We start from the raw sequence: 25,755 nt of genomic DNA on the forward strand, positions 1-25,755 counted from the left end.
TGGGAAAGAGTTTTCTACATTAAATCTGGAATTTTATGATGAAAAAGATAAGTTTCCTCCCCTTTCTTATTTCATTATTAATTAAAGAAAATTGAGATCCCTCACTCTTATAAAGTGCTATGAATATTATTACATGTTATTATGATAAATCTAATAAACTGTGAAAAATGAAGTCATAGACACAAATCTTTCATTAAATCTTGCATGCTTACTATGCCCTCATATTTTTATGCATGACAAGTGTAATATGATATTATCATTGAATTAGTACAAACGCATGTATAAGACCCGTAATCTTGGGATTTACAAAAAAATTCATCCATTCAATGTGATTTTGTCATTTGATATTAAAATATCATAAAAGGGCTCACGTAATTACAAATGATTTAGATCTGGTCGGTCTTTTGGATGAACATGCATATAACTATTAGAAGAAATTACAAAAAAATCATATTTGGTTTTTCCTTGTACAATTCACCATCTATATATGGCTTTTCTCCTATATAGTACTTTTAATATCAAAAATTCATATTTTTGAATATTGTTTTGTCAAACAGTTATTTCATTCCCTTTTTTACAAGGATGTGTCTATTCATATAAAAACTGTTTATTTGACATTGTTAGAATTTCTGTTACCAACACAAGAGACTTGAAAATATTGAGTCTATTTGTAATTATTCTGTAATTGTCCCTAACTATTAAGGCCATTATGGGCTGATGAATTACTAAATTGGATAAACAAAACTTTCATGTCCTGAGCTAACTACAAAATAGTGCAAATGTCGGTTTCGGATCAGAACATTAATTTATGCAAAATTCTTAGGATATACATGAGAATTCCTTAAAGATTGGAGGAGAATCATGGTACATGTATTTTTCTTCTAAAATTACCCTTTCTCTTCTATTTTATTCGTACAAATGAAATGATATAAGAGTAATTTTATATATAACTATATTATTAAATCATCACTTACCTTCCTTTAATTACACCTCATTCAAATGAGGCTTTAATGATCTCTGAATGTCATTAATGTATGGATGCACAATATTAATTGCAAGTAAATAGCAACTATGTAAGATATTTTACCCAATATAGAATGCCATAACTTTTATGACGTTTAAAATAAATATGCTATCTTGGATATTAATGCGCATTGAAATACAAAAGGACATTATTCTTAAACCATTCTCATTATGGTTATTTATTAAGAATTCATTATGATATTCATGTGCAGTAGCAATCTTTATGGTTATGACCGTTATACGTGATATTATTAAAACAAGCACGATTAAAATTCTATTATGAATTTGTTTGACATATAATATTTACTCGGTTTTATCCTTTGACTAAGCTCATTCTAGAGTCAGGGACCAACGTAAAGGAATTATTAAGTTGATTCTAATATGAACTAAAAATTCCATAAAGAGACATTGCATCATACATGATATTTGCCAACAAGGCAAATGCAAACATTCTTTTGCTACGAAGTATGTTCCATGGATCAAGCCATTGATCCCCAAGGTAAGTGAATATAGCTTTTATGACTTACCACAATCTTTTAATAATGGACATAGCATGCCCCACTTCTGGAGTTCTTTCAGTGCTAACCCATAGGTACAAGGGAGTTGCTAATACTACAACCAGTGCAAACACTGATATGAAAAATAAAGCTCAATCCAAAGAAGTGTATATGCAGAGTCACTTCAGAAAAATTCCTTGACTATGTCATTGGCCAAAAAGGAGTTAGAGCAAATCCAGATAAAATAAAAACCTTGCGAGGAAAAAGGTGAAAAGAGCGCCTAAATAAAAGCCATGCGAGGAAAAAGGTGAAAAGAGCGCCTAAATGAAAACCCCACAATGGGTGAGAAAGATCCAGAGGTTGAACGGGCGGATCATCATACTAGAAAGATTGTCAACAAGCATATCAGGGTATAAAACAATTCCTAGCAAAACCACCCTTGATGAGCAGACCAATCTGAAGGGGAGACCTGCATTTGTATCAATCTGTCATGGATAAAGATATGTGCACCGTGGTTATTTAAGAAGAAGAAGGTCAGCATTTCTCCATCTGTTATGTTAGCAAAATGTTGAAGGATGCGGAGACAAGATATCAGAAGTTAGATAAAATGGCTCCCACGGTTGTGACAACATCCATCCGCGTTAAACCATATCTCCAAGCATAACCTCAACATGATCGAGATCAAGATCAAGAACCGGCTTCACCATCATGATTCAACATTGAACACACGAATGATGAGATTGAAAGGCGAGTGCATGCTGCTCTATATAGACAAGAGAACAATGCAGAAAGGTACGCCATCAAGTTAACATGAATTCGCCATTCACAGCACGGATCCTGGGGTACGAAGCGGGCAGAATGTTTAAAGCTTCCAACTTGCCACAATATAAAAGAAAAGATTCAATATAAGCGGGACATTACATATCCCGAACCCAAAGGAGGGGAGCATGTAACCGTTGGAAGAAACGCCAAAGCGTACTACAGGTTGGCCACCACATTGGTTGGCCACCACACTGAAGCTTGCTGGGAGCTGGCAAACTAGATAGCTTTGTCCAGAATAACAAATAACAAGATGACAAGCAGAAGACAGATCCCAAAAATAAATTCAAAAGTGTCATTAATGTCATAGCAGATGGACCAGTGTATCAGCCACCCGTGGAAAAAGCAAAAATATCCGCTCTGGATAAAACATCCCTCCATCGCTCCTTTTGCAGAAACAGGTCCGGTAATCTCTCCACATGCAGATGCATTGGTAGTAACAATGGCGATTCAAGGATGGGAGATAAAATAAAGCAAGTAAAGACACGGGCAGTTCTCGCAATGTCATCACCAAAGGTGCATTCGCCAAACTAAAGGTTGATCCGATCCAAATAAAAACAACCATTGTTGACATCATTGGCAAACTATTATTCCTTCTAAAAGAGATATTTATACATGATTAATGTGGAATTAATGATAATTAATGCAGGGGAGAATATGCAAATAATGAGGAAAAGGAAGGAGTCTCTAGCATTATGCCACGCCACGTGGACCATGGCGAGATACGCCATAACGAGATACGCCCGATGAGAGCGAGTAGCGGAGACCCGCCATAGCTCTCAAGGAGAGCGTACATACGCCTTGACGGATCAAAGAATACGAAAAGGGATATTCATCTTACTGACAGAATATTATCCCAAGGACCAAAAGGGATATTCACCTTGAGAACGCCGCAAGAAGAACCGGATGGCGGATCTCCACGGTTCAACTCAGTGAGATCCGCTGGCGAACCTATGAGGCGAATCTCCTCTTTCACGTGATTCATCACAGTAACGGCAAACCGCCGACTCGGCCATAAAGACCATTAATGAGCTATCAATTAGCTAACCGCCAGGTTAAAGATAACATGTAACCGCCATTAATGGAGCATTAATGGAGACCTTCTAGTTGCTGAAGGTTACGACTTCTTAGCTATATATAGCCTACATCCCTAGGCTATCAAGGTACACTTTTACTTACCCTTTGTCAATTCAGTTTGCTCTCTTGATCTTCCTTACTGACTTTGGCATCGGAGTGTCCCCGGCCGATTCCAACGGCGCCTCACAGGGACGTGCTCCGATCAAGGATTTTACCCCTAAAAGTTTTTCCACGGGTGGCTGATACACTGGTCCATCTGCTATGACATTAATGACATTTTTGAATTTATTTTTGGGATCTGTCTTCTGCTTGTCATCTTGTTATTTGTTATTCTGGACAAAGCTATCTAGTTTGCCAGCTCCCAGCAAGCTTCAGTGTGGTGGCCAACTAATGTGGTGGCCAACCTGTAGTACGCTTTGGCGTTTCTTCCAACGGTTACATGCTCCCCTCCTTTGGGTTCGGGATATATAATGTCCTGCTTATATTGAATCTTTTCTTTTATATTGTGGCAAGTTGGAAGCTTTAAACATTCTGTCCGCTTCGTACCCTAGGATCCGTGCTGTGAATGGCGAATTCATGTTAACTTGATGGCGTACCTTTCTGCATTATTCTCTTGTCTATATAGAGCGGCATGCACTCGCCTTTCAATCTCATCATTCGTGTGTTCAATGTTGAATCATGATGGTGAAGCCGGTTCTTGATCTTGATCTCGATCATGTTGAGGTTATGCTTGGAGATATGGTTTAACGCGGATGGATGTTGTCACAACCGTGGGAGCCATTTTATCTAACTTCTGATATCTTGTCTCCGCATCCTTCAACATTTTGCTAACATAATAGATGGAGAACTGCTGACCTTCTTCTTCTTAAATAACCACGGTGCACATATCTTTATCCATGACAAATTGATACAAATGCAGGTCTCCCCTTCAGATTGGTCTGCTCATCAAGGGTGGTTCTGCTAGGAATTGTTTTATACCTTGATATGCTTGTTGACAATCTTTCTAGTATGATGATCCGCCCGTTCAACCTCTGGATCTTTCTCACCCATTGTGGGGTTTTCATTTAGGCGCTCTTTTCACCTTTTTCCTCGCATGGCTTTTATTTAGGCGCTCTTTTCACCTTTTTCCTTGCAAGGTTTTTTATTTTATCTGGATTTGCTCTAACTCCTTTTTGGCCAATGATATAGTCAATGAATTTTTCTGAAGTGACTCTGCATATACACTTCTTTGGATTGAGCTTTATTTTTCATATCAGTGTTTGCACTGGTTGTAGTATTAGCAACTCCCTTGTACCTGTGGGTTAGCACTGAAAGAACTCCAGAAGTGGGGCATGCTATGTCCATTATTAAAAGATTGTGGTAAGTCATAAAAGCTATATTCACTTACCTTGGGGATCAATGGCTTGATCCATGGAACATACTTCATAGCAAAAGAATGTTTGCATTTGCCTTGTTGGCAAATATCATGTATGATGCAATTCTCTTTATGGAATTTTTAGTTCATCTTGGAATCAACTTAATAATTCTTTCGCATTGGTCCCTGACTCTAGAATGAACTTAGTCAAAGGATAAAACCGAGTAAATATTATATGTCAAACAAATTCATAATAGAATTTTAATCGTGCTTGTTTTAATAATAATATCACGTATAACGGTCATAACCATAAAGATTGCTACTGCACATGAATATCATAATGAATTCTTAATAAATAACCATAATGAGAATGGTTTAAGAATAATGTTCTTTTGTATTTCAATGCGGATTAATATCCAAGATAGCATATTTATTTTAAACGTCATAAAAGTTATGACATTCTATATTGGGTAAGATATCTTACATAGTTGCTATTTACTTGCAATTAATATTGTGCATCCATACATTAATGGCATTCAGAGATCATTAAAGCCTCATTTGAATGAGGTGTAATTAAAGAAAGGTAAGTGATGATTTAATAATATAGTTATATATAAAATTACTCTTATATCATTTCATTTGTACGAATAAAATAGAAGAGAAAGGGTAATTTTAGAAGAAAAATACATGTACCATGATTCTCCTCCAATCTTTAAGGAATTCTCATGTATATCCTAAGAATTGTGCATAAATTAATGTTCTGATCCGAAACCGACACTTGCACTATTTTGTAGTTAGCTCAGGATATGAAAGTTTTGTTTATCCAATTTGGTAATTCATCAGCCCATAATGGCCTTAATAGTTAGGGACAATTACATGATAATTACAAATAGACTCAATATTTTCAAGTCTCTTGTGTTGGTAACAGAAATTCTAACAATGTCAAATAAACAGTTTTTATATGAATAGACACATCCTTGTAAAAAAGGGAATGAAATAACTGTTTGACAAAACAATATTCAAAAATATGAATTTTTGATATTAAAAGTACTATATAGGAGAAAAGCCATATATAGATGGTGAATTGTACAAGGAAAAACCAAATATGATTTTTTTGTAATTTCTTCTAATAGTTATATGCATGTTCATCCAAAAGACCGACCAGATCTAAATCATTTGTAATTACGCGAGCCCTTTTATGATATTTTAATATCAAATGACAAAATCACATTGAATGGATGAATTTTTTTGTAAATCCCAAGATTACGGGTCTTATACATGCGTTTGTACTAATTCAATGATAATATCATATTACACTTGTCATGCATAAAAATATGAGGGTATAGTAAGCATGCAAGATTTAATGAAAGATTTGTGTCTATGACTTCATCTTTCACAGTTTATTAGATTTATCATAATAACATGTAATGATATTCATAGCACTTTATAAGAGTGAGGGATCTCAATTTTCTTTAATTAAAAATGGAATAAGAAAGGGGAGGAAACTTATCTTTTTCATCATAAAATTCCAGATTCAATGTAGAAAACTCTTTCCCACTAATATATGGAGAACTGTATATTTGGATAGATTTGTTGTACTGATTGAGCCAAAGTTTGAGATTGTGATTTCTATTCCGTTGCTCCATTGTTTTGTTCTTTGTGAAACTCTATACAATCAAGATTTTGTGATCTTCTGTTTGTTAGAGGTCCACCTTCACCGCACCAATTGATAACTTGTGGAAAAATCCTTGATCGGAGCACTTCCCTGTGAGGCGCCGTTGGGATCGGCCGGGGACACTCCGATGCCAAAGTCAGTAAGGAAGAACAAGAGAGCAAACTGAATTGACAAAGGGTAAGTAAAAGTGTACCTTGATAGCCTAGGGATGTAGGCTATATATAGCTAGGAAGTCGTAACCTTCAGCAACTAGAAGGTCTCCATTAATGCTCCATTAATGGCGGTTACTGGTTACCTTTAAACTGGCGGTTACTGGTTACCTTTAACCTGGCGGTTAGCTAATTGATAGCTCATTAATGGTCTTTATGGCCGAGTCGGCGGTTAGCCGTTACTGTGATGAATCAGGTGAAAGAGGAGATTCGCCTCATAGGTTCGCCAGCGGATCTCACTGAGCTGAACCGTGGAGATCCGCCATCCGGTTCTTCTTGCGACGTTCTCAAGGTGAATATCCCTTTTGGTCCTTGGGATAATATTCTGTCAGTAAGATGAATATCCCTTTTCGTATTCTTTGATCCGTCAAGGCGTATGTACGCTCTCCTTGAGAGCTATGGCGGGTCTCCGCTACTCGCTCTCTTCGGGCGTATCTCGTTATGGCGTATCTCGCCATGGTCCACGTGGCGTGGCATAATGCTAGAGACTCCTTCCTTTTCCTCATTATTTGCATATTCTCCCCTGCATTAATTATCATTAATTCCACATTAATCATGTATAAATATCTCTTTTAGAAAGAATAATGGTTTGCCATTATTTCTATTAATTTTCCCTTATTCCTTATTCAAGAATAATTTGGGTTGTTATCAGTACCATATAATAGTTACAAAATTATGTCATTGTATGTTTTTTTTTTTTGAAGATATGTTATCTATATATAATATAAAACAGTAACGATGGAACTGAGGTGTCACTTCCTCCTTTTTTTAGTGATAAAAAATTTAATATACTAATTTTAATTTTATTATGTATATTTATCTATAAAAAGATTATTTTATCCCATATATCTAAGAGTACTACAAAATTTAAATTAATCCCTAAAATCTCTCTAATTCTCTACATATCTATATATAATATAAAACAGTAACGATGGAACTGAGGTGTCACTTCCTCCCTTTTTACTGATAAAAAATATAATATAATATATAATATATTAGTTTTTATTTTATTATTATATTTATCTATAAAAATATTATTTAAAGTAAATGTGAAAATCAAATAATAATATTTAATTTATATAACACATTTATGTCATTAATTGTAATTATTAGATTGTATTTTTATTAATATTTATATATTAAGATGAATCCGTGCATCGCACGGGCCAAAAACTAGTTGTATGTTAATTTGTCTTTCCTCCTTCAATTATATGAATTTATATTATAAAACCTTATATTTAAAAAATGACTACAATTAACATTTCATGCGAATAGTTTAAAATAAATAGAAGTAATAAAATTCGGATAATAGACTGTTATTTATTGCATTTGCATTCGAAATTTGTATTTTTTCACTGCTTGTAAGCTGTTTTGGATGTGTAATGTGACTGTAAAAAAACTGTAAAAACTTTAATTCAAACTGTAAAAAATATTTTTTTTTTATAATTTTAAATACATATGAAATTAACAACATATTTTAACAAAATTAGATATTCATAACTTACTAATTTGGTCATAAAGGGCTTAATGAGATCAAAAAAATAAATGATCAGTGGCTTAATGTATCCAAATAAAAGATCAAAAGCTTAATGGACCAAAAAATGAAAGATTAGGGATCTAATGATGCTTTTTGCCAAGAAAACCCATCTTTCATGGATGGGTTTGTCGGTTGTTAATGACATTTCAAATTTCACCGTCCGGTAAATGATACACTTAAAATTGTATTGTTTTGTATGTAGAAACTATATGACTGATTTTGTAATTTATTCTTATTCTTGTTGGGTGACAAATTATGAAATAAATTTTAGAAGCCTAGGCAGTGATTGAGAGAAAAAAAAGATAATGAATATTATTGTTGTGGATTTCTCATTCCATTTTAGGAAGATGTATTCTTATTTTCTATATATGATTATTATTAAATTCAGATATAAATAATCATTAATTTTGGATATAATTTTTAAAATTTTAATAGTTATTGTATTATAATTGAAATAAGTTTTGAATTTTATTAATTTTTTTTTTTAATCCGAGACCCTTTAAATGAGAGGCTATAGGGGGAGTCGATGCCCATGCTATAGGGGAAGTCGAGGCCCTTAAATGGAAGGCTCGACTTACCCCTATTAAAACAATTTCTTATAATATTAATTACGAATATGTCTATTTTTTTCCTATTTAATTTTTACCTTTAATTATTATTATTTTCAAAATCAAATTACCAAACCGATAATTGAATCGAAATCTTAATTTGGTTCGATTACTTTAACATTCTAGTTCGATTCAATTTTAATTTTGGCTTAGTTTGACAATCGGTTATTGGTTCAACTGCTGAAAACAATTACTGGATAACCAAACCGAATTTAATATATAAATATAAAAGATATAATTTTATCTTTTTTTTTTTTGGTAGAAAAGGAAAAGAAAAATGAATAACAACAAACTACCCAGGAATTAGCCTAGGGAAGCTAACCCCAATCCTATCTTCTAAGAGAAGATGAGAGATGAAACTAGGGGAAACAGGAAGGGTAGTAACGCCTAACGTCCCTTCATGGCCCGCCGCCGCCAAGCGATCAGCAACACGATTCTGCTCTCTAAAAATGTGTCTGAACTCTACGAACTCAAAGGAGGAGCAAAGCCTTATAATAGCTTTGATGAGGTTGCGACTGTTAAGACCCATAGAATGATTCTCAGAAATCATTTTGATTGCTTCCAAAGTATCAGACTCCACAGAGAGCCTCTTAACACCCAGCCTTTTAGCAAGATTGATTCCAGTAAGAATAGCCCAGAGCTCCGCAGAAAAGGAAGAACCCAACCCTAAATTCTGGGAGAACCCAGAAAGCCAGACGCCCCCTACATCTCTAAGCACACCTCCAGCCGCAATCTTACCGTTACTGAGGCAGGAACCATCAGTATTCAGCTTCACAACCCCCTCTCTTGGCCTGCTCCATCCCACGAGATGGACATCACAACACTGAGAGGCTCTGGCAAGGGACTCTCCTTTGAAACTATCGATAATAGAGAAAAGTTTTTTCGAGAAGAAATCAGCTAAGTTTGTCATAAAAACAGTTTTATCTCCAAAAATCTCCTCGTTTCTCCATTTCCAAACTTGGTGACAGATAATAGCAAAGAAAATGTCACCATGCTCCATGTATGGAAGCAACTTTCCTCTAACACCATCAGAGAACCAGTCGACCTCAGAATGTGCCATGAAGGAAGAGAAAATATGGTGTGGGAGAATTTTCCTCCAAACCTCTTTACTATTAGAGCAATCTCTAAGAGCATGGCACAAAGTCTCAACATGGCCTCTGCATCTACTGCAAGCTCCAGAATCAGCCAAGTGCCTTCTGTGCCTATCCGAATTAGTAAGAAGCCTGTCCTTAACGCCCAGCCACAGGAAACTCCTAATACGGAAAGGAACTTTAAGGGTCCAAATCGACTTCCACACATCCGAGGGAGGATCAGATCTAAAGAGAGAGAAAGCTTCAAAGGCCGATTTACAAGAATAAACTCCATTGTTAGTCAGCGCCCAACAGTGCCTATCCAAGTCTTCCTCTTGATTACTCACCTTCACTCCCCGCATTCTAAGGAGAGTCTCAAGGCTAAAGAAAGTATCAAACTTTGACCAAATCCAGTCCCCTTCCGAGTCAACCACATCGGCAATCCTCCAGTTGCGTATATCACTAGGCGGGGGGGGAAGAACACACCTCAATTAACGGTTTATCCCCAATCCAGTTATCAAACCAGAAACTAATGGACTTACCATTCCCCACCTCCAGGCCAACTCCCGAGCAGAACTCATCAAACACAGCACTAAGTCCTTTCCAGAGGAAGGAACAATTAGCAACTCTCTCTTTCGGGCCCCCGAAGATTTTGTCTTTCCGATACTTACCACAAAGGAGGCGAACCCAAAGAGAGGAGGGGTTTTGCCACATAAGCCAAAGGAGTTTCATTAATAAAACTTTATTATTGTCCTTTGCTTTCCTAATACCCAGACCCCCAGAATCTTTAGGCTGGCAAACCTCACTCCAAGGCACAAGATGGATCTTCCTGCCCTCCGCAGCTTCCCCCCACAGGAACCTACGGTTAATCTTGTCAAGATCATTAAGCACAGGATCCGGAAGCTTACAAGCCTGCATGATGTGATTGGGAGCAGCACAATTAACAGATTGAATTAACGTGAGGCGGCCAGCGAGAGACAGAGTCTTGGCTTTCCAAGTGGCACACTTCGAATTAGCTTTATCCAAAGTCTCTTTGAAGGAGCCTTTAGACACACGCTCACTATGGAGGGGAACGCCCAGATACTTCCCAAGAGAATCAGTAAGAGGAATACCTGAGAGATCACTTAATCTCTTACAGACTCTCTGATTCATATTCTTAGAGCACATCATCCTAGATTTCTGGATATTAAGCTTCTGCCCAGAGGCCGAACAAAAACAATCCAGAATATCCATAATGACTCTCAACTGCTCCTCATTACCCTCAAGAAAGATAAGGACATCATCTGCAAAGAATAAGTGAGTCACCTGGGGACAGAAGCTGTTGATCGCCACAGGGTGGAAACTCCCATTATCAATCGCATCCTGAATCAGGTGAGAGAGCCTCTCCATAGCAATAACAAAAAGGAAAGGGCTCATAGGATCCCCCTGACGGATTCCTCTGCCCGGGGAAAATTCCTCCGACATATCCCCATTGACCATAACTTGAAACACAGGAGAAGAAATACATACCTTAATTAAACTTCTCCAGCTGTCCGGGATTCTAGCTCTCTCAAGGCTCTCCATCAAGAAATCCCAATTAATTCGATCATAGGCCTTCTCTAAATCCAGCTTCAGAGCCACAATGCCTTTCCTCCCCTTCCTAATCTTCATCGTGTGGACCATCTCTTGGGCGATCACCACATTATCCATCATTTGTCTACCAGGCACAAAGCTACCCTGATTCTGACAAATGATCGCAGGAAGAATGCCACGGATTCTATTAGCCACAATCTTTGTAACAGTTTTGTAAAGAACATTACAAAGACTGATAGGTCTCATATGCAAAAAGGAAGAAGGCTTATCAATCTTAGGAATCAGAACCAGGAGGGTTCTATTAACCAGCTCAATATCTTTCGAACCACTGAACACCCCCAAGACAAAATTATAGATGCCTTCCTTCACTACATCCCAATGCTTATGGTAAAAGCCCGCCGGAAGACCATCAATCCCAGGAGCTTTAGAAGCCCCAATGCTGAAGATAGCTTGGTCAATCTCTTTTCGGGAAATAGGTTGAAAGGCCTCCTGACTACAATCCTCACTGATTAAAGGAAATGTAGCAATAGAGTGAGCCCTCTCCAAAAGAACAGGTTCCTCTTTGAACAGCTCTCTGTAGAAATCCAGGGCTAAGTTTCGAATAACCTCATCTTCATAAACCCAATCACCATTAGAATCCTTAATGGCCTCAATTCTATTTCTCTGCCTTCTAATCAGGGTAGAGAGATGGAAGTATTTGGTATTACGATCGCCATCTCTAATCCAGGACTTCCGAGACTTCTGGAACCAAAGGAACTCCTCCTGCCTAAGCACAGCCTCCAGCTCCTTCTGAAGGGTTCTGAGGAGGCCCTCAAGGCTATGATCAAACCTCCCCTCCAACCTGCGTTGAATGCCCTCCATCCTCTTTAATAACTTGTTCTTCCTTCTGATAATATGCCCAAACACATTCCTATTCCACCCCTGCACCTTATTCCTGAACCCTTCAGCAGCTTGCAGTACATACGAATGAGGTCTCCAACTCTCATGAACGAACTCTTTAAACTTAGGATGGGACTCCCAAGCCAACTGATACCGGAACGGTCTCTTACCCCTAGGATGCTTACCTCTCAAAATTCTAAACAAAATAGGACAATGATCCGAATGACGGAATGGGAGGTTCAACACAGAGCACTCGGGGAAGGAAGTTAGAGCTAAAACATTAGCGTAGACTTTGTCCAATCGAACAAAAGTATTATTACGCTTCCAAGTGAATTTATGACCAGAAGCCCCCAGATCGGAAAGCCCACATAAATCCATACTATTCTTGTGATGCAGACAACGATTAACATAATGATTGGATCCCCCTCTCTGATCACTCATAAAGGCGATATCATTGAAGTCACCCGCCACAAACCAGGGCTCCGAAATGCTGACACTCATAGAATAGAGAACCTCCCAGAGCCGTTTTCGATTAGACAAGATAGGGTCAGCATACACAAGGGTAATAAAAAAGGGAGTATTGCCGGAAATACTCACTTTACAATGAATGAACTGCTTATCCATGCTAAGAATATCAAAATGAATCCGATCTGGCCTCCAAAAAAGCCAAATCCCCCCAGCCCGGCCAGTTGCCTCCGATCTAACACAGTGCCAGTTCTTAAACTTCTTAACCACCTCATCTGCTTTCTCACCACTAATCTTAGTTTCCAAAAAAGCAAAACAAGATGGATTAAACTGCTTAATAAGATCATTAATATGGATACGGGTAGCCTTGCTAGCCGCACCCCTAACATTCCAAAATAACAAATCCATAGAAAGGAGGACAACTGACCACACCCCTACCCTAAGCTAGGTATTTACTAGGGGCTCCTAAGAGCCTTACCGAGGTACCCCCGGGCCCCCTCTTATCTGGAAACGCCAAAGTGTTAAGGCCACTTTTTTGTTTTCCTTTAAGCTTTTTCATATTAGTTTTGTTAACTCCCATAGATTTCCCAATCCCAGGATCAATACCAGGAACAGGAATACTAACCTCATTTGAATTCTTCATCCTTCTAGCTGCAAGGGTCAGGGTCCCCCCCTGGGCTTCATCCTTAGAGACAAAAAGCGGGTTCACAGATTCAACCACCTTCTCGACTGGATCTACAGACTCTAATCCTGGAATACTCTCATCCTGCAAGGGAAGGGGATTCTCATATAGAAATGATGAAAGGTTCTTCTCTGTTAGTGTGACAAAATAAAAAAAGAGCCAGAGAAATTTTAATAGGAAGTAGTTTTCACATTTCAATAAGCATTAAAAAAGTGACAGCTAACTCGTTGATCTATCTCAAGTAAATGTTGATACATACACATAATTTTCTAGACATGTTCAATAAAAGGATATAAAAGAAACACAGCAAACTCGCACTTCATGGAACCATTGAAAAAACATCATAAGTTACAATAACTTGTCAAATAATGTTTTCAAGCTAATTAAAATATAGTATATTTCTTCAGAGAGGAAAAATCATTTCATATATGTGTATAAAATAATGTTTAGCTGACTGTTCTTAAGTCCATTCAACCGACAATCATCCGTATGGACATTAAAGACAACGATATACTATTGGATGACAATTTCGAAGCAAAGATAGAAGATTTTGGACTGGAAAAGTTTACACCAGAGGGAGCAACTCATTTAAGCACAAGGGTGCTGGAACAATGGGGGTATGTAGTTCATAAGCATGCTCTTTATGGGCAATTGACAGAAAGAAGCGATGTTTGTTTATAGCTTTAGTGTTTTTCTTCTTGAGCTTTTGAGTGGAAAGAAAGCACTAGGTTTGAGTAAAGAGGGGCAACTTTACATATATAAATAACTTATAAAATATAAAACCCAATTCCTAAAAATATAATTTTATCATTTGCATATATAAATTTTAGCTTAACAACCTTTAATTTCTTCAATTGTAATTTTTATACAAGTGCATCATTTTTTTAAAACCAATGAAACAAAAATATATATATTATAAAAAATATTATGAGTTCTCAAAACCGAGCTGGAAAATTTCGGTTTGGTAATATTTAGTTACCAATCTTATTCAGTTTGATTTTAAAAATAGTATAGATTTCAGTTCAGTTGATTGATATTTCAGTTCAGTTAATAACCGAACTGAACTAACTGAACCGAACCGAACTAATGCTAGTGGTGAACAAAAAGGTAAAAGGAAAATTATTATTTTCCAACATGATGAATAGAAAATCTTAGGATTGAAGTCTTAATTAATTAGTCTAAACTCACATAATTATTTACCCTTTTTACCTCTTTTTATTACCTAGATTTACATTTTTTTTCTTATTATGAGATTTTGGAATTGAGAATTTTCACAAGTGACTACTCCACTAATAATTGTAATTATGTTTTTTTTTCTTTGCTTTTAAAACATGAGGATGCCATTATTTGAGCTGTGGAAAAGATAGGATTCTCAAACTATATGATAATGTAAAATATTCAAGAATGTGACAACATTTCTATGCTTTTAATTGCCAATTTGCTACAATTTTTAGCTGTCTCTCTGACTATAGTAATAAAATACAATATTCCATCAAAATAAAATAAAATAAAATAAAAAAATAAAACCTTTTTTTTCTAACTCTAATGGGAGAGAAAAGAAAAAGAGAATGCATTATTTAAATTTGAAATTTCATAATGTAGTTTCTATAAATTCCTTACAAATATAGCCTCAATATATATTAATATTCATAATTGTTCAAGAATTAAATATTGTGAAATAAAATACTAGAATTTGAATGTTACAGTTAAATAAAGGGTTCTTTACATAAAAATCATAAATGACAGAAATATTATTGTTTAATCAATATTGATAATTTAATTTTTAATATAACAAAATTATCGTTTTTTATTCTAGAAATGTCAAATGTAAACCTCTAAATGATTTTGGCGAGATGGCAGCCAAAAAATAACTGATAGTGGGATTTTTCAATTTGACATAATTTAAATAAATGAGTGATAAAACTGTAGATTTTTTTTAAAATGTGAATTTCCTTGTAAATTTCCCTTAAATAAAAAGGATAAGTTGTAAAAATATTTAGGAGCAATTTTATTTTTAACGTTTAAAATGATGAAATTTTATCCCTAATGTTGGTAGCTAAGAGGAATTTTACCTCTAATATTGTCAAGTTGGGTCAATTTCAGAAATAATTCATTAAACAATCTTTTCGGTCATGAATCTTGTCATCTACACTTTACATGTGAGTCATTTTATCAATCATTATTGACAGATCATAAACATATGATTAGACCTGGAAAAAATTAAAAAGTATACTGTCTATTTTACAAGTTGGACAAAAAAATCCAAAATATTTCACCGAATTAATAAATCTTAACCTCCAATTCTATTATTAAATCACATAAATATGAAATATTTTCTTTAAAACGAATTGATATGCAATTGGTGCACAATAAGAAACAAACTATCTATATTTTACAATAATATCTGAAATTGACCCAACTTGACAACGTTATGGGTAAAATTGCTCTTGGCTCCATTTTAGACATTAGAGGTAAAATTGATTCTGGCTATAAACGTTAGGGGTATTTTTACACCTTATCCCTAAATAAAATTGAAAGTTTAATATAGAAAAATAATTATATTTATAATATTTTTTTTGAAAAAATATTTATATTTATAATACAAATATTAGGTTCTTTTATATAAATTTTGAAGAGGTTGAGTATTAAAGGGTGTTGTTAAACTCAGCCCCAAATTCCCACCCCTAGCCCCATGAAAGGACAAAAATGCCCTTTCATGGGTTCTGGGAGGGGAATTTCTAATTTTTTTTCCAATCCGACACGCGGGCGTGTGGATATCATGCCTCACCGTGTGGTCGGACGTGATATCACACGCCTCACCGCGTGGTCGGACGTGATAGCCCCACGCCTCACCGCAAGGTCGGGCAGTTGGCTATCACGTCCGACCACGCGGTGAGGCGTGATATCCACACGCCCGCGTGTCGGATTGGCAAAAAAATTAGCTTTTTAACCCCGTAAATAGTTCGTTAAACCCGTAAATAGGCCGTTAAACCCGTAAATAGGCCGTGAAACCCGTAAATAGACCGTTAAGCCTGTAACTACAGAATTGTACGTAACAAATAAAATTTAAAAATTAAAATAAACATTAATAGATATAAACATTTATAAACGTAAAAGAGTAAATATAATATATACAACAAAAAGTGTTAAAATGTATGAATTTCTACAACAAAAATCCAGCTCGCCCGACGTCACACATCCATAAACTCATCTATCTCCCTCTTAATGCGTGGAACATCCTCGTCAGATCGGTGGGTAGCCGATAGTTGGGTGACACGCCACAACCAGCTAACCCACTGCAAAAAAAAAATAAAAATTAATAAATAAATATTAACAATTCAACACATATAAACTAATACTAAATAATAATATTAAATAATAATAAACTTACAAATTCGCTGTTGGCGCGAGCATGCTGTACCGGTCCAGCCTGTGGTGCATGAAGGAGATGGGGATGCGAATGTCGCCTATACCAGTCCATATAAGCAGGCTCACAGGCAGTGGGATCATATCCAACGGGTCGGCATCTCCTCCGATCAATGCCCCGAGCCAATGGAAATCTCCGCTAGGTATCCTCAACTGTGACTAAGGAATGCGTGAGCTTATACGCTATAGATCTCCATGGTCGTACTGCTTTATCAGGTCTAATACGCTCAGCTGGGATAGACAGAGTATATCCGACCTGTCGCAGCGCTCGATCGGGCATATACGGCTCGACGATGTCTCTACACCGTATCCAACCAGCGTAGGACACTCGAAGCCGATCATCATCGGGGACAGGACCATAAGGCAACCACGTCACCTGGAAAAAGTAATACTTAGTTAAAAAATAATAATATACTATAAATAATACTTAAATTAATTCTAAAATTTTATAAAATACCTCTGCCGCCGTCATGAGGTCCAGCTGCCCGCGAAAGGTATCTAGTCGGTCGGTCGTCTTGCCTGGTACCCCGACCTCCCATCTCAGTGCACGGGCATGGTCAGCTGGGATCAAGTGAGCTCCTCTATGCGGCCGGAACACCGGAAAATACTCGTATATCCATGCCTGCAATAGGGTCAAACATCCGCATATACCTGAACAGTCTCCTCTGCTCGCTATCCCCAGCTGTCGGTACAACATGGCTAGTGTAGCAGACCCCCATGATAGTCCAGCTGTCCCGCTGATACCACTGTAAACCTCAGCAAGATGGGCCGGCCTAATCCTATTTCCACTCTTGTCAACAAACAGAGTGGATCCAAGCATAAGCCACATCCACACTGTGGCCCGAGTAGCGTCATCCCTACCCTCGGTCAGAAGCCCCTGTACAGCCTCAACAAATACACCTCCACCACCCCATAAATGTCGGGTCGGCAACAGAAGATCAGCCTGACTCACCCCAAACATCATCATGCACATGGCATGAAGCCCGTCAGTAGGGGGAGACTCGGACACCATCGGACCGTCGATCGGGATCCGAAGAATCAGCCACACATCATGCAGCTGGATAGTCATCTCCCCGAACGACATGTGGAAGGAGTTCGTATCGGGCTGCCACCGCTCCACGAACGCAGTCAACAGCGGAGTGTCGAGGTTCTTGTACATGGCATGTGGAAGGTGAGACAAACCAGTCCTTTCGATCATCTCCCTCAGCTGTAAAATGACACATATACAATTTATACAATTACTGAATGTTTTTTATGTTTATAGTTAAAATACAAATTACAATAAATATTGACACACTATATTATGCTTACCTCGGTGATGCACCAGAAAACCACTGACACAAATCTCGGCATGTTGTTGATCTGTTGTAGCATGTCAGAAACGACCGAATCTCTCCTCCCAACATCCGTGAGGCAACATGTCCTAGAAAACTAGGAATCACAGAACCATCAACGGGACCACCATCAACCGGTGCAGTAACTACCCAGCTCTCGTCCTCACTGAAAATTATAAAATTATATTAAAATATCCTAAAAAATACTAAAATTATACTAAAATTATATTAAAATATACTAAAATTATACTAAAATATACTAAAATTATACTAAAATTATACTAAAATTATACTAAAATATACCAAATTATAGTAAAATTATACTAAAATATACCTAAATTATACTAAAATTATAAATTATACTAAAATTATACTAAAATATACCTAAATTATACTAAAATTATACTAAAATATACCTAAATTATACTAAATTATACTAAAATTATACTAAAATATACCTAAATTATACTAAAATAATAAATTATACTAAAATTATACTAAAATATACCTAAATTATACTAAAATATACTAAATTATACTAAAAAAATACTAAAATTATACTAAATTATATTAAAATTATACTAAAATATACTAAAATATACTAACATTATACTAAATTATACTAAAATATACTAACATTATACTAAAATATACTAAAGTTATACTAAAATTATAAATATACTAAAATATACTAAAATTATAAAAAATACTTGTACTCGCAAAACGACCTCCTGCGCGCTGGGTCGGCTGTCTCCCCGGGGTCGGCTGCTCATCGCTCTCCTCAACCTCGCGATCATGTGCAACTGCAGACTGTTGCACTGCCCGGGCTGCCACATCCAGGTAGTCCTGAAAAGAATCGCTATCAGGCTCTCTGTCATCAAAATCAGTCGCCCCCTCTGATCCATGAATATCGGGCTGATCCACAATCGGCCCCCTCCTCACCTGCTTCATCGCAGCTCCTCTCAGCCTACGAGTAGATCCATCAATACCACATAATCTCGTATGCCGTGGTGTATCATCCTCGTCGTCCATATCTAGACGACGAGCAGATGCCGGGATGGATTTTCCACCCCTAGTAGGCTGCTCCGTCTACAAAAAAAAATACACTAAATTAATAAAATTGTAAATAATGTAAATTATACTAAATTTATAAAATTATGCTAAAATACTACTAAATTAATACAATTGATAATAATAAATTACACTAAATTAATAAAATTATAATAAATTATACTAAAGTTATACTCAATTTATACTAAATTTATAAAATTATGCTAAAATACTACTAAATTAATACAATTGATAATTTTAAATTACACTAAATTAATAAAATTATAATAAATTATACTAAAGTTATACTCAATTTATACTAAATTATACTAAATTTATAAAATTACCCTAAATTAATAAAATTGTAAAAATCATGCTAATACTATACTAAATTTATACTAAAATTAAACTAAAATTATAAAATTACACTAAATAACTAAAATGTTAAATAATATAATTTTTTATAAAAAAACAACGTGGGGCGTAAGGGAATCACGCTCGAACCACTGGGCGGGCGTATGAACATCACGCCATATCAGTGGTTTGGACGTATGAGTATCACGCCCTACCACTGGTGCGGGCAAGTGGCTATCACGCCCGCACCACTGGTCGGGCGTGATACTCATACGCCCGAACCGCAGATCGGGCGTGATTCTCATACGCCCGACTGCGATTCCGACGATTTTTTTCAAACCACCAACAGATTCAATTCGTTCTAAAAATCAACGAAATAAATCGGTAAATCTTACCATTTTAGCTTTTCCTTTACGGTTTCTGCCACCATCCATGATTCGGTTCACTAATTTGTCCGGATTTGAGCAAAAATCGTATAGGGTTCTTGAGAGGTTTTGAGTTTTTTCAAATTTAGTGCAAAGGATAGTTCGGTCTATTCCCGGGGCTAGAAGTATAAATTAGTGGCTGGGTTTACCCACGTATTAAATGACCTCTCACCTCTACTTTATGGAGATGTACCATCATTTTTCGAATTATTTATTGGAAAATCATTTTTACGAATTATTTATTTAAAAAAGAGTAAAATAATTAAGGTTTGATATATTCTTAGCATTTTATTAAAAATATATTTCAAATATTTGATGTATTATGAACAAAATTAAGGTTCAACACCAACCCCAACATGAAAAAAATGAGTTAAATATATTTTGGCCTTTAAATTGAATTATAATTTAGCTAATAATTACATGTACAACTTTCATGTCATATTTGGATATTTGATATGCTAAATCAGAATCGTATGAATATTTTTGAAATTTATTATTATACATTTCCATGTTTTAACGTGTTATATTAAACTCATTAAACTTGCATTTTATCTACATACACGATAAGAACCCAACACGAAAGTAATGTGATAGAGTTTTTGTTAAACATATAAGGTCCTGTTTGGGAATTAGTTGTTAGTTGTTAGCTGTTAGCTGATTACATTAGCTGTTAGCTGTTAGCTGATTACATTAGCTGATTTGACTAACTGATTTGACTACCTGTTTGTGTAGACCTGTCTGGTAAAAATTAGCTGATTGATAATAGCTGTTTGTGCAAAAAGACGAATAAGGGCATTTCTTTTTTTAATGTACATAAAAATATATTTAAAATAATTAAGGTTAAAGAAGTCCATTAATTTTAATATTGCAAAACGCTAATTGAAAAAGCTCCTAAAATGAGTTTTTTTCTAAATTAGCGTGTTCATCCCAAAACTCTCTCCCAAACCTCTCTCCACCAAACACTCTAATCAGCGGTTTCAGTGGTCAAACCACTAAAGTTGGTCAAAACCGCTCTTTTTATCCCAAAACGCTCTTTACCAAACAGGGCCAAGGTCTGTTTAGTAAAATGTAATGGATTTTGTAATGGAATGCACATTATATTAAAGGGTTATTACCATGTTTGGTTGCATATTAAAGTTTTATTATAATGGAATAATAAATTTTATGTACAATTTTAAATCTTATTGAGTGGTCAGAATGTTAGATGTTAAAAGAAAGCGAGAACATAAAATTACAAATGAAAAAAAAATTGATCTTTCATTACCGAGGCTTGAAATTGTAGTGTAGATAAGCTTTAAATCAATTTTCACCTAATAACCATAGAGATAAATTTACACCTAACCTAACAATAATATAATAGTTAATTGTCTCATTCTCTAGAAATTGCCAAGAAAATTAATTTTCGGTTGGTTCTTCTTAATTGAGTCAAGAATTAATTATATTTCACATACATTAAATTTAAATTTGTAAAAAATGGGATATGAAAACTGTCTAGAACCTCTGAAATACTGAAATCGGACTTGGTTTCACATTGTAATCCTACTATGCGAAAAATGTCTCCTTACGAAAATCTTATTCAACCATAAGGGAAAAGGCTTATTGCACATTTTCCATGAAGCATACATTGTATCTATTATTGATGCTTAACAAGTGTTCGATTAAGAAAATCCAACTTATTTTTGGAGATGAGTGTCATCTTCGTACTTTTATATAGAACTGTCAATTTCTGATACGACAACATGATTTACAGAGACAACTCATTCGACATAACTCATTTGATACAATTATCATTTTTGTGTTATTTATATCATATATGATCATATAGAATATATAAATCAACATAACACGTTTATGACACGGTAATCCATTTTGACACCTGTACTTTATCCACCATCCATTATAATTTGTGGAACTAGTAAGCATGGAATCTATTAAGATGAGTAAGGAACAAAATATAGGAAGAATGCGGGATAAAAGAAAAAACGGGGAAAGAAGAATTCACAAAAGAGAAACGAAGGAAAACAAAAAGAAAAATAAATAATTTGAATATTTTTTTATACCACCTTGAATAAAGAAGGAAAAAAAGGAATTGAATTCTCTAAGAGCACTTTTAGTACTTGTAATTTTTATGTTACTTTCCGGTAAATAGCAAAAGATCCTATGGCCCTTACTGAAAACTCTACCTACAAAATAGGGGTAATATGGCGGGAGGAAAACCAGTGGTAGATCAGTAAATAGCAAGACAACAAATATGAGATGACAAAACGGTAATTAAGTTGAAGCAGGTTGGTGCCAGACGTGTCTACTTCGATGTGAAGTAATTCCTCACGGCGTATGGTCTGTCTAACACGTCATGTGGCTTAGCTCAGTCTTATGGACTTTCTTTGGTGGCATTCACAAATAATCACACGGCCTATGAAGAAAGTCAAATGTCGTGTGAATTTATGCAAGGATTTTAGAAGCTTCAATAAGTTAGCCACACGATGGGTGGTCACGGGACATACCGTGTGACCTTCCGCTCATTCTTACCTTGGACTTCTCATGGACATAATTAAATTTAGAAAAAATTATAAAATTGGGTTAAATGGGAGACCCATTTATATTTTTAACTCACTTACTCAACATACTACATATTTAGACTATGTTTGTGTGACTTTTCCAAAATACCCTCACCCTTTCATCTTCCCCCTTCCCCTGTCTGGTTACGCGAAAACGGTTGCTCTCTCAGACATTTGATCTTCCTCTATTCCTTTAAATTTCACTCAATCTGCACCATTTCTCCATATCACCATGTATTTCGCTTCTTCCTCTCTTCCTCTCTTGATTTTTCATCTTCCTATTCCTAGAAAACGAAGCTATGGTTCTTCATCTTCATGTTCCTACTCGTTCCTTGGTTTATTTCTTCTTGTGACCATCGAAGAAATGGTTATTCTACGTTATTTTTATCGTTTTTCCTAGTTTATCATATTGTTATTATCGGTTTTAAGGGTGAAAGGCGTGAAAAATGTAAGTATCTACTGTTTTCTCTGCGTTTTTCCAGAAAATCACTTCCCGTAATTAATGATTTCACGAAGATATGCGATGAGAAATAGCTTGAAACGTGAAGATCTACTTCGCGAAGTCTGCGAGTAGAACAGTTCATGATTTTTCACTCGCAGACTTCGCGAAATAATCGATTCGCGAAGTAGATCTTCACGTTTCAGGCCTTGCGGACGTCGCGAAATCATCGATCCACAAAGTAAAATCATCCTCTTCCCTTCCATTTAAATTCACATACTTCGCGAAGCCAAATCGTCATTTTTTTTCTACCTAAAACGATTACTTTTTTTTGAAGGTGGTTGATTACATAACATCCATTTCTGGAAGGCGGCGTACTGAGGTGCCATGAGAGACATCCATCTGAAAAGGCCTGAGACTTCCACTTCAAGATTGGTCACATTTACTTTAAAATGATTTGTTAGGAGATATTATGTCAATCTTGTTGTGTACCATATGATACGTCCATTCTAAAAGGTCTGGACTTCCAGTAAAGAGAGAAATTTCCGTCCAGATTCAGCACGTTTACTTTGAAATGATTTGTAAGGAGGTGTGGCAACCTTGTTGTAAATTTTGATAATGTTATGATTTTAATGTTGAACTAGTTTTTGGCCCGTGCGATGCACGGATTCATCTTAAAATTCAAAAATATAATATAATAATTACAATTAATGATATAAATTAAATATTATTATTTTATTTTCACATTTACTTTAAATAATTTTTTTATAGATAAATGTAATAATATAATTAATATATTATATATTATATTATATATTTTTATCAGTAAAAAAGGAGGAAGTGACAACTTAGCTCCATGGTTACTGTTTTATATTATATATAGATATGCAGAGAATTAGAGAGATTTTAGGGATTAATTTAAATTCTGTAAAACTCTTAGATGTAGTACGGATAAACTCTATCTTTTTATAGATAAATATAATAATATAATTAATATTAATATATTATATATTTTATTTTATTTTTTATCAGTAAAAAATGAGGAAGTGACACCTCAGCTCCATTGTCACTGTTTTATATTATATATAGATGATTGTGGCAATCTTGTTGTAAATTTTGATAATGTTATGATTTTAATATTGGGATCCCTTGTTGTTGTGCCTTTTTGTTGTTATAGACTACTTCATAAAAACTCGTTCGCACTTCGCAAATTGAGAGATTTGCGAACTGAAATCATCTAATAACCTAAACATTATCTTCGCATATGGTGAAATCTGCGAAGTCAAACGAGTGGGAGACAGACGCGACGTAAAATTACAAACATATTAAGGATATTTTGAAAAAGACATAGTATGTTGAGTAGGTGGGTTAAAAATATAAATGAATTCCTTTTTAACCCAATTTTATAATTTTCCCTTAAATTTATATTATTTCATACCTTAAAACTAAATTCTCACTCCTCATAAAATCGGTTACTCTCGAAGTCGACCATTGTCAAAATAAAAAAAAAAAATCAAGCTAATAATATCTGAGTTAGAAACTTCAACCAAACACGCTAAGAGATATAAACAGACAAAACGAATGACTTACTCCAAAAGCACACATCTCAAAATAAACCCCCCAATTTATCCCCAATACCCACATTGAAAGTCTCAATCTTTCATCAAATCCCCCAATTATAAACCCAATCAAACCCACACCCTCAAACAATCCCCAAAAAGGGTTCATTTTTCTCCATCTTCTCCAACATTTTCTCCACTAAATTCCCCTCCAATTTCAAATCCAAGACATGGGTTTTTCCCCCACTTGATTTTACACAAATGGGTACTTCTCTATTCTTCACAATCTGTGTCCTCCATTCTACAATTGCAATAACATTTGGGTCATCAATCATGTTCTATCTCAATGAAATTTCAGTACTTGGCCATGGAATTGAAACATCTCAGAAGCTATTAGGTTCAACACCAAATGATCAATTACTGATCCAAATCTCATTTTCCTTTGCTGGGTTGCTTCTTTTTATGGTTGGGTTTTTAGTTTTCATGGTGGCTTTTGTTAAAGATAGAGACTTTCAAAGCTTTTTTGCTAAAGGTTGTGTTTTTCTTCATGTTTCAATGGCTATTTGGAGAGTTTATTTTGAGAGGAAGCTTGAAGATTTGGCTTGGCATTGGCCTAAGCAAATGATTGGGGATTTCATGTTGGCTCTTTCCTGGGTTTTCTTTCTTGTTTATACTTGGAGGGAAAAGTATGATTAGTATTTGTATTTCAGGTTCGGATTTTTGTTCGGAATAATGCTTTTTTCGAGGAAAAATAAAGTAAAGTTCGGTTAAAAAATTACTCGGTCTCAGAGGCTATTTAGACCCTATTTAGGTTGTCGGAGAGGATAAAGTACCGGTTTTTAAAATAATGATTTGAGAAGTAAGGAATCCGGTGATTGAATCACGGGTTTAGTTTGTGATTTAGTTGTAATTGAGAAAGTTATTGCAGTTATTCTAATATTTGTCATTGAGCTCGGTGATAATACTAGGTTCTTTGAACAGAGGTTTCGTAATTTCTAGTTTATTCTTGGAGAGAAAGCATGATTAATCTATGCATTTCGGATTTGGATGTTTGTTCAGAATAATGCTTTTTTCAAGGAAAAGTTCAGTTAAAAGAAAATATCCCAATCTAAGAGACTATTTAGGTTAAAGGACCGGTTTTCA

At 35.4% G+C, this 25,755-nt stretch overlaps 1 protein-coding gene across 1 annotated transcript; it reads left to right on the plus strand.

Moving 5' to 3' along the window:
- Positions 1–24,664: 24,664 nt before the first annotated feature.
- LOC136230480 (uncharacterized) lies at positions 24,665–25,610 on the plus strand. The gene has a single exon (XM_066019559.1). The coding sequence runs from the start codon at positions 24,874–24,876 to the stop codon at positions 25,306–25,308; it is 435 nt and encodes a 144-aa protein (XP_065875631.1). The 5' UTR covers positions 24,665–24,873; the 3' UTR covers positions 25,309–25,610.
- The last annotated feature ends 145 nt before the right edge of the window (positions 25,611–25,755 follow it).

This window comes from Euphorbia lathyris, chromosome 5, assembly GCF_963576675.1.
Source record: "Euphorbia lathyris chromosome 5, ddEupLath1.1, whole genome shotgun sequence".
In the NCBI taxonomy this organism is placed as follows: Eukaryota; Viridiplantae; Streptophyta; class Magnoliopsida; order Malpighiales; family Euphorbiaceae; genus Euphorbia; species Euphorbia lathyris.

Coding starts and splice junctions, on each gene's coding strand:
- LOC136230480 (XM_066019559.1), top strand. CDS start 24,874: ATGGGTACTTCTCTATTCTTCACAATCTGTGTCCTCCATTCTACAATT.